Source organism: Mus caroli, chromosome 15, assembly GCF_900094665.2.
Source record: "Mus caroli chromosome 15, CAROLI_EIJ_v1.1, whole genome shotgun sequence".
Lineage (NCBI taxonomy): Eukaryota > Metazoa > Chordata > Mammalia > Rodentia > Muridae > Mus > Mus caroli.
Genome location: NC_034584.1, coordinates 78943974 through 78954534, shown reverse-complemented (window position 1 = coordinate 78954534; position 10561 = coordinate 78943974). Strand labels below are relative to the sequence as shown.

The 10561-nt window shown below is 53.3% G+C and overlaps 1 protein-coding gene across 1 annotated transcript in view; it reads left to right on the top strand.

Moving 5' to 3' along the window:
• The window catches only part of Kiaa0930 (KIAA0930 ortholog), a 41858-nt gene extending 32284 nt beyond the window's left edge, over window positions 1-9574 (top strand). The window contains exons 7-10 of the mRNA XM_021183788.2: window positions 381-572; window positions 2931-3093; window positions 3997-4155; window positions 4428-9574. Of these exons, the coding sequence (XP_021039447.1) occupies window positions 381-572; window positions 2931-3093; window positions 3997-4155; window positions 4428-4468 (555 nt within the window). The 3' untranslated portion in view covers window positions 4469-9574. The remainder of the gene's footprint in view (window positions 1-380; window positions 573-2930; window positions 3094-3996; window positions 4156-4427) is intronic.
• Window positions 9575-10561: the final 987 nt, after the last annotated feature.

Genomic DNA, 10561 nt, shown 5'->3' with positions numbered 1-10561 from the left:
CTCACTTTGTAGACCAGGCTGGCCTCGAACTCAGAAATCCGCCTGCCTCTGCCTCCCGAGTGCTGGGATTAAAGGCGTGCACCACCACGCCTGGCCAGAAGGAGTCTTGATGGCCACGCTCCTCCAGCTGGTGCTGTCCGGTCTGAGGTGGCGCAGCAGCCTGTTGCTAAGGTCCTGGCCTGTAGTGTGGGCGTTCAGGGCAGCAAGGCAGCCTTGGCCAGGGATCTGGGACACGTGCCATACTGGACTGCTTGTTGGGCTCACTGGGTTCCCTGGGGCTTAGACTCAAGATGGCCTCAGAGATGGTTATACTGTCCTGAGAGAGGACCTGTGAAGTGAACCCCACGGTTCTGATGGAGGCCATGTCCTCCCTGCCACAGGTGAGCGTGGCTGCTCGCATGGCCCAGAAGATGTCATTTGGCTTCTACAAGTACAACAACATGGAGTTTGTGCGCATGAAGGGGCCTCAGGGCAAGGGCCATGCAGAGATGGCAGTGAGCCGAGTGTCCACCGGTGACACATCCCCCTGTGGGACCGAAGATTCAAGCCCAGCTTCGCCCATGCATGAGCGGGTAAGGGCTGCACGGCTGGGGGAGGGGTCTCCTCTCCCTTGGGTTCACTTCCTGTGGCTCCCCCACCCCACACACTCCGGGTGAGGGAGCTCTCACTGGCTGACCTCCACTGCTGCTGTTGAGGCTGAGGCTCAGAGGGGGGGTGCCGGGACTGAGGTTGCCCAGCAGGTTCATACCCAACCATGGCTGACTCCCGGAGCTGCTGTTGCCTCTCAGCCTGAGTCTTAGGGGCCTGTGAGCAGAAGCTGGCAGAGCTGGGCCTGGTGCCTGCCTGTGTGGACCTGTGGGCAGCTGTGGCCACGTAAGCCATTCTGCAGTGAGCCAGATAAGGGCGAGGAAGAGTTGACCCCATGTTGTCACACACAGTCACACAAACAAGCACATGACTGGCTTTGGGCCTGCAGTTCTGAGGGCTCAGCATAGGACCTCAAGCTTTGATTTCTCTGAGCTCTCTCATTGCCTAGTGGGGTACTGAGGTCAGTGGCCATTAGAGACCCCCAGGCTCAGGTGTGAGAAGGGCTCTGCCCATGGGGTCAGTGTGCAGATGCCATGCAGAGTGGTCTGTGAATCAGCCCTTGTCCCAGAGACTGGCCAGCCTCATTCTGGGCTTTGCTGCCCGGGTGTCCCCCTTGGATGAGTGTCTTTCTCTCTGAGCGTCTGTTTCTCATTGAGAAGTGAAGCATTGAACCTGCTTCCCACAGTGTGGGTGTTCCAGGCGCACCGCTCACGACTTCATGCCTTACATGGGGTGTGGTCATATGAGGTGTCCCAAGTGGCAGCCACAGTGGTTCCTTCTGCATCTGCAGCTCAGAGCAGACGGTGCCTGACTGGCTGCTGCTGTCGCTTGTGTTAGCTCCTGAGCGCCTCCTTTTCTTTCTTTTGGAATCACTTACAGTTAGTGTGTTTTATAAGCCAAACAAAACCAAGAAGTGCCAGGGTTTGGTAAAATGTTGGGTACTTCAGGAAGGGACCCTCTTGCTTTTGGAATGGAGGGTAGCTTGGACTCTGAGCTCCAGGTGACAGCCAGGTTGTGCCGAGTTCTGTGTGGCACTTGGATGCTGAAGTGTGTATGCAGATATGGCCCAGGCTGACACTACTGGGTGCTGTCTGCTGAGTGCCCACTTATAAGTCCCTAGACTTACCCACACCTCAGTTTTCCTCATCTGCCAAGTGGGAATGGCTGAGAGGGATGAGATGGCCCTAGCCGTACCCTCAATGGCAGGGAGGTTGTGGAGCCCTGGAGTCGTGAGGTCACACAGGACCCAAGCCCACAGCCCGTGTACGCACTGTTGCTTGTCTTCTTGTCCTCAGGGGTCACTTGTAACCAGTGTACAAGAAATGCAGACTGTGTGTATTGTGGTTTCTGGTATTTGTTTTTTATCTTTTGAAAACTTCCCTGGCTTGAGGGAGGACCGTCTGGAGCCCATCAGCCGCCGGGACTTTGGTGGATGTCGGAGCTATGACGGGGAGGCCGATGGGGCCCCGAAGTCTTGGTCTCAGCTCATCTTGCTGCTCCGATTCTTGTTTGCATGGGGAGGAGGGAGGGGATGGGCCAAGTTCCCTATGCCTGGAACGCCCTTCCCCCCCTTCTTCACCTGGCGAACTCCTACTCGTCCTTCAAGACCCAGCTCAAGCGGCAACCTCCTCCAGGAAGCCTACTCTGATTTCACAGGCTGTCTGTCCCTTCTTCCATTGTGCTTCCATGTCCTGTGCCTCCCTTTCTTCGTCTCAGTGACCAGCATGCATCTGTGGTTGTCACTTGAGTCTGTCACCCCCAGCAGACTGTGAGCTCCTTGAGGGCAAGGGACCTATGTCTTGTGCCTGTCTATGCCCAGCTCACCCTCAAATGAGTATGGAGACTGTTGGTGGCTGGGACTGAATGTGCTTGGAAGGGAGGAGAGATGGGCAGAGAGCTGCTTAGCCTGGGCACTTGTGAAAGGGGCTGGGTGCAGGAGGGAAGGGCCCAGGGGTTGACCTGGGGTGCCGTCCCGGTGGCTTTAGGCAGGTCAGGGTTCCTGTTTGTGTGCCCTCTGCTCAGATGTCGATAGGCATCAATTGCTGCTGTGCGTGGCATGGCTGTGCTTAAATCACACCAGCAGCAACTGAACAGCCCCTCTTTTGTGCTGAGATATGGAAGAGGGGCCCTCTGTCAGGCTGTTGGCAGCCTGCTCCCTCCTTAGGCAGGACACACCAGCACCCAACATCCTCTTAGCCAGGACAGCTGACCCTCAGGCCAGGGTCAGCGACTGTAACCAGCCCCTGCTTGGGCTGGCTTTGTAGGCAGGATTCAGGTGGCACTGAGGCCTCATGGCAGAGTCTGTTCCTGCTACTTTTGTGACTTGGACTCCTTGTTCCCAGGTGACCTCCTTTAGCACCCCGCCCACCCCAGAGCGAAACAACCGGCCTGCCTTCTTCTCACCGTCCCTCAAGAGGAAGGTGCCAAGGAACCGCATCGCCGAGATGAAGAAATCACACTCAGCCAACGACAGCGAGGAGTTCTTCCGAGAGGACGATGGTGGAGGTGCTGGCCTTCTCCTTTGTGCTCCTGTAGAGGGATGGCCCCTGCTCTGGCTTGCATTCACTCATCCATCGTGTGCTCACTGGTCCTGGCAGTCACTCTTCCACCCAGTGGCACTTAGCCACACACACCAGGTGTTGAGTGCTGGCCCCAGGGCTGGGCGAAGCTGTGTGTAGATGAGGCAGGGGCCTGCCTCTGAGAGTCCTGTTCTCAGCCTGTCTACCCACCTCATGTTTAGGGGCTCTGTTCTTCCTCTTCTGCTTCTTGGGCCAGCTTTGCTCATTCTAGAACCTTCTGTCTTGGGTAAAGCTTACAGCTTCTCTGATGCCTCTGTCTCCTGGTCCCCCATGAGTCACCAGGCTCACAGATCCTTCCGTGTTCCCCTGCTCCTGCTTCCACCCACTCAGCTCCCTTCCCAGTGGGTGGCATCACTGCCAGAAAGTTGTGCAGCCATGGGACAGGACTCCTCAGTCTGTGACCAGGGAAGCTGGGGTTGGTGGGCAAGCTGGCCACTTGATCAGTCCTGTGGCAAGTGGGGTTTGGGGATCAGGGGTGGCCCTCAGAACTGAGTTGGAAGTTTCTTGGGGGAATGGCCAGCGTCCCTCACCGTCCTCAACCCAAGCTTGTACATGCCATTTCTATGTGCGTGCTAAGTGGGCAGAAGAGGGAAGGCTTCCCAGGGTGAACCCCGAGTGCTTTCCAGCCAGGCCCAGGTAGTGGTGGGCCCTGGCAGACAGAAGGCGGTGCGGGTGGGAGCAGGGCTCTGGAGGACGTGGGCATTGGTGAGGAACATCTGTGAGCATGGCATGCATTGGTCTAGAGGAGTTAAGATGTCCTGTTGCCACCTCCCCCAGGCTCCCTGGCCCACACTGGGATACTGACCCTCTCCCCTCGTCTCCTCTCCAGCCGACCTGCACAATGCCACCAACCTGCGGTCTCGGTCCCTGTCCGGCACAGGACGATCCCTTGTCGGGTCCTGGCTGAAGCTAAACCGAGCTGATGGGAACTTCCTTCTCTATGCACACCTGACCTATGTCACTTTGCCGCTGCATCGGATCTTAACAGGTACACAGGGCAGAGCCCTCAGAGCCTCCCGCTGACATTTCCTCACTGGCCTCTGAGTGGTCGCAGCTGGGTGTGGCCTCTGGAGTCTCTGTGGTGGTCTTGTTTTTCTTGGCCTCTGCATCTATGCATCTCCGTTGCTGGCATGGGAGGGTAGGGTGGTGATGGTGTATGCAGCCCGTGAGGTCCTATCAGAAATGGGGGGGGGGAGTTGGTAGCTGTGGCTCCCTCCCAAGAGCGTCCTCACCCCGCCTGCCTCCCTCCTGTCACCCTAGACATCCTGGAAGTACGGCAGAAACCCATCTTGATGACCTAGTGTGTGTGGAGCCTGCACGGAGCCCCGGCCCTGCCTGGCCCTGGGAATGCTGCCAAGTGCCTACCTGTCACCGCCAACCGGGGTCTTCTGTGACAAGCCAGCACCGGAGCTACAGCCAGGCAGGGCCACTCGACTCCCGGGGCCAGGGCCGACTCCATGAACACCAGCCCAAACTGAAGTGCCTCGTCCTCCCTCGCTGGCTCTGCTCCCACCCTGTGCCCGCGCTCAGCCCCCTCTGCCTATCTGAGAGCCTTCTGCTCCCAAAGAGGGCCAGAGACACCAAGAGATCATAGAGAGCGTGAGGGGCTGCCAGCTTCCAGAATGTTCTTAGACCTCCCAACCTCGGCTCCCGTACCCCTGCTGGGGCTCTGTGCCAGGCAACTGTCCACACATCCTACACAAAGCCAGTGGAAGGTTTTGTAATGCAGTACTGACGAACTTCAGCTCGAGAGTTGGTCCCAACTTGTTCCCCCAGAGTTCTTGTCACAGTGGGTCCCAGCTGGGGGTCAGGGGACATGAGCTGTTTGTCAGCTGGGAATACCTCGCCCTATGCCCAGCTCCAGAATGGGTCTCAACCTCCAGCTGGGCAGACAGTCCCCGATCCCCCAGAATGGCCTTTGCTTCCATCCAAAGAACACCGCCAACACACACACCTCCGACCCCGAGACGTCCTGCGTTGATCTCGGCTCTCCGGAGGGACGCAGAATTCGGTTCTGAAGGAAAGTGGGAGGGTACTTCTGCTGAGGGATGTCTGATGGGGACCGGGGTGGAACCCTCCTGGGAAGGTTGTAGGCAGAACCACCCTGGGGCCAGAGCTTAGAGCGAGGCTGGTGCTGTCCCCTTTGCCCCGTGCTTTGGTCAGCATGCTGGTCTTGTCTTCAGCCTGGCTTTCTAGGCAGAGAGGAGACCAGGCTTCTCATGAGTCTGCATTGTCCTCGGTGGGTGCAAGTGGCCATGTGGGTCATCAGCCCACGCCTCACCCTGGCAGTGTGCTCTAACTGAGGCCTCCTCTACCCAACTGGAATAAACTGGAAGCTGGGCCTCCTGTTGCTGCTGGGTCTAGTGCCCCAGATCCAGAGAGCTCAGCTGTGTATGTCGAGCTCAGTCCCTCTGAGTTGGAGAGCAGGCATGGGAGCGCGGCTCCTGTCTGGCTCCATTCCTTGGTCTCTGGGAGTGGGCACTACTTTGGGGCTTTCTCCAGATTTTGTATGTTGTTATTAAAAGCGAGCTATTGCATTTCATTCTGCCTCAGTTTGCCCACCTGTAAAATGGGGCTGATACCACCTACCTCACTGAAGTTGCCAGGGTTCAAGTGCATGGCTGGGTCAGGGTTTGCTCACCTGTCATTCTTCGTAGCTCGGTTGGGTCTTAGCTGTTACGCAGTGAGGAAGCTTGCCTCCCCTGCCTGCTCTGAAATAACTCCTTCCAAAAGCACGGACGAGTAGTGTAAGCTTAGACACTGGTACTGTGCTGGAGCCTGGGTCCCGATGCTAATCTAACCATCACAGCAGATTCACATCCTGTTCTGGAATGCCAGAGTACCTCAGGTTTATGGGTGTGGCCCTCCGGTCTAGGATAGCCATTCCTCCTGTAGGGCGTGTGAATGCTGTCCCCACAGTTTTATCTAGGGAGGTCACAGACCTGCCACTTCAGGAACCTGGCCATTCTGTGGTCTGAATACAGGGGAAATATATCTTAGGGGAAATATAGCTTAGTGTGGCTTCTGTGGAAGACTGAGGCAGTCTAGGGCTTATTGTAATTCCATGGCTTCTCTTCTGGGTGTTCCCTCTACCAGAGCTCAGCCATACTCTCTTGGCTGGACTAACGGTGAGTACAAGCACTTTGACTCTGTGTGGCACTCAAGCATACTGATCCCCGCTCAGGTACCACCATTCCCTACGTAGAGGAGGGAAGCACCCTAGAGACACTGTACAGTGGCAGGAGGCAAGCTTGGCCTGCGCCCCAGCCTATGGTTTGAACCATACGGCTGTCCTCGAGGACACAACTAGACATTTATTTGGTCGCAGTTCCTCTTTCTCCAGAGGGCACTTTTGAGTTTCAAACATGTTCAGAGGCCCCTTGAGAACTGGGTTAGGATTCTGACATCAGAGGGCATGACATGGTGGCACTTGTGTGCAATCCTAGCCCTGGGGCTGAGGCAGGAGGATAGTTTCTGGACAGCCTGGGCTACTTAGCAAGACCCTGTCTCAAAGTGACAAATGACAGCAGAAGCACCCAGAATCCTGGGGATGACAGTTTGGCTTCTAGGGCTGTCACTGATTTTCTTGGGGACATGTCTGGCCTCACACAACACAGGGTGACAAGGAACAACTGGAATTCAAGTGCAGTTGTGTTGTGCGGAAACCTAGGTCCAGTCTTCAGGACACTCAGAAACAAATGCTGCTTCCTGTGTGTCCCTTGGAGGAGGCATTCCTGTTTGTTCAGGTAGCATCCATCTTGCCTCCTGGGATCTTGCTAGCATCCAGACTGCCTACAGTGAGGTAGCCCAGGCTCATTATCCCCCAAAGGATTATTATTGAAAACACAGGCAAAAAATAAATACGCTAGGCATGGTGGCAGCCAGGTCTACATAGCAAGTTCGGGACAGCCAGGGCTATAGAGTGAGACCTGTCTCAAAAACCATTTCTTTTGAGACGTCCTATCCCCTGTGTATTTAGTTGGTCCAGTTGTGTGTTTGTGTGTGTGTGTTCATATTCATAAGTTTTAAATTTCTGGTCTAAACTCTGGATGTGCTGAGTTTTAGGTCCTGTCTGTTTTCCACATTGGCTGTTTTTTCCCACTTTAAAGTCTGAGTATCTTAACATCACCCCGTCACACAGCTTCTCTGTTTAGGTTCCCTTACCTTTGTATCGTTAAGTAGGGCTGTCCCTGTGGACACGGTGACCCTAAAAAGTAAATATAACACTCAAAAGGGACATGAATGTGCAGGTACCATGGGTCTGGGTTCACCTGCTTCATAGAAGTCGCTGACCTTGGCACGCGGCAGGTGCTGCCTTCTGTGGCTGGACCTGAAGAGTGGAGCTGGGGTCTGGAGACCTCGTGTAAATATCGTGAGCTTGAACCAAATGTAGCCTCTTGGGGCCTCTGCATTGGCCCTTCCAGGGAGGAAGTCAGAATGCTGCCCTGTCCTTGTAGGTGAGGAGTGGTGAGTAGATGCTGACACGCACCTCCCAACCTTCCTCTGAGCCCCTGGGACAAACAGCCACTGTTAGAACATCACACACGAAGTGATTTGATAGCCTGTGGCTGGGGTGGAGATCTGAGTTCTGTAATAGGGAGAGCCCCACAAGTGGAGGAAGCCATGGAGTTCGGTGTTTATCTACTTCCAAGGTGACTTCAGGCCATGAGTTGCCAATAGGGCTCTCTTGTTTTTGAAGCAGGGTCTCTATAGCCCATGCAGGCTTCAAACTTAACTGTACAGCAGAGGGTGATCTTGAACTCATGAACCTCCTTCCACTTCCATGTGTTGGTGTTAACAGGTTTCCACCACCATGCCGGTTTTATGCTGTGCTAGGGATACTCTCATCCTCTGGGCTGCTCCCCTCAGCTCTCTTACCTTCTTTTGACCTCAGCCCCTTCCTTTGTAGATCAGGACACTTGATGCAAATAGCAGTGTTCTTTCTTTCAAAATTGTTATATGAGAATTTACACTTACAAAAATGTTTTTTGCTACTTCAAAACTTCTGATTTCTACAAAAACAAATTTCAATGAAGACATGAGGTAGCACACATAGAATGTGTTAGTGTGTGAATTATGAGTGGCTTTCCCTTGAACACCCACATCCAACAGGAGGCCAGCCTCTCAAGGCAGGCTTAGTGGTGGCTGTTGACTTTGTGATTCCATCTTTCTTTGAGACATTGCATTATATTTTAGAGACATTTAAAGTGAATTTTCTTTTAAATGCCCCAATCTTTAATACGTGTTTCACATTAATACAAACAAACAGCAAATCAAGGGAATGACCTTGACTTTGATAACATTATGAAAATGGTATCTCCTGGGGCTGACAGACGCCATCCCGCATACTGGTTGGTCTGTGAAGACCCTGTGAGGGGGATAGTGACCACCCTAGCCAGAGTGTGGGCATTTCCAAAGCTGACCACATGATAAATTTTGGGCTCGGTTCTGTGCTCCCATGAAAATACACCCTGGCAGTGTTTGTACTGCAAACTCTCAAAGCTTTTCTAAGAGAACCCCCTAAAAACCATCACAGTAGCAGGAAGATAGCTGGAATAGAAGTTGGGACCCAAAATGGGAGTTTAGAAAAGATCCTGGCAGGCATCTGACTTTCCTTGTTGCGGGAGCTCCTCTGCAGTGGGGGTGGGGGGAGGGGGGAGGGAGGAGCATGGAGGGTGAGAGCATCTGGCTGGCTTTTTCTAGGGCCTGTAAACAACACGGGTCAGAAATATAGCCACCTTCCATGCAAATGGGTTTCTAAAACATGCCAAATGACTTATGTCACAAAGAATAGGTCCTAATATACTGTATACCCCAGGGTTAGACCTGCAGTGGAGACAGAGAAAGGGAGACTGAGAGGACATATAGTAAGGAACCAGGTTTTTCTGAACTGCTACCTCCAACTACAAGGAGGTGGGAAGGAGGCAGCGGCTTGGCAGGAAACCCATGCCCTTTCAAGTGGCCTGAAGCCTCTGCCCTGGAAGCTGGCTGCCCTGCTGGCCTTCCATCTCCCAGCTGCCTTGGGAGGGCAGTTCTGCTCTCAGGTCTTTTATCCTGACTCATTCATACCTGTAAGGAGCCGCTGTCAGCCTGGAAGAGAATGTTCCCCGGAAAGGAAAGGAGTGTAAAATAATGCAGTCTCTGTAGCTCATTGTATATACCCATGTCAACTGGAGACATCAGACTTTGTGCTTGTTAAAGGGAAGGAAGCTGGGAAATGTGAGGAAGGAGAAGCTTGCTTTGGGGATGGGCGATGAATGTTCCTGTTGTTAAGTGTCACCCACTTGCCTCCTACAGCCTCATGTAAGCCAGGGAGCCATCAAAACTTTTCTCTCTTCTATGTGGATGGCTCTTTCATTTTGGACTCTGACTTTAATAAAGCAATTAGGTTGCTCAGTTTGAAATAACCATTGTTTCTGGTGAACTTTGATTATATTTTGAATAAACAATTTTACTCAAAAGACTTAAGCCAATTCTAGAAACCAATGAAGTCCAGTGATTCAGTGGGGGTGAAGGAAAGGGCTACGTGGCCCTGGTCCCCCAGCAAGCCATGTCACCCCAGCTTGCCAGGGCTTGGGATCTTCAAAAGGAAAGTAAACCCAATACATCCCCTCAGGTTCAGTGACAGCGAGGTTCCTCACGGTCATGAGAGGTGGTCACTGCCGTCTCCTCCTAGGATGTGCTAAAGGGCATGGAGTCATGGCTCTATCTGGGACTTACAGGGAGGGAGTCTGCCAGCCAGTGCTGGTTGATCACAGCTGTGCAGCATGTCATCTGTTCACATACAATGACTGGTAGTAGTGTGATTATACAAAAACCACTTTATCAAAGAGGGCCTTGACCTGAGTGGGCTTAGGGCAGGGTCCCCAAAATCAGCTCTAATATCTATGAACCTCTGGCACTGGAAGCTCCAGGGTTACACTGGGGGTTCACACCAGATCAGTCTGTCTCCCTAATGGCTCAGGGACAATCTTCCTCTTCAGCAAGCACCTATAACTTATGAAACTCACAGTTCTGAACCCCGGGGACAGCCTTTTGTTGTTTTTTTTTTTTTTTTCCCTAACCAGGAAAACACCTTATAACTCAGATAATGCAGTGTCTCTTAGGAAACTTTAGAATCTGAACACAACTCCAATAAGTACATCACAGAATGAACAAGAATTTAGTACAAATAACTTCTGTAGAAGAAAGCTAACCTCTCCCAGCTGTAATTTGTCTGAGGCTGGCGGACTGACTGCCTAGAACTGCAGCCGACTGTAATCCAGTGCAGGCAGGCCTGGGCCAAGCTTCAAGCTGCTCACCTCACATCCCAGTCAGCTGGTCAGCCCCTACTTCAGATACATCTACTGTGTGCTGCTTTCCCCAATGGTCTGCCAAGAATATCACAGAACAGA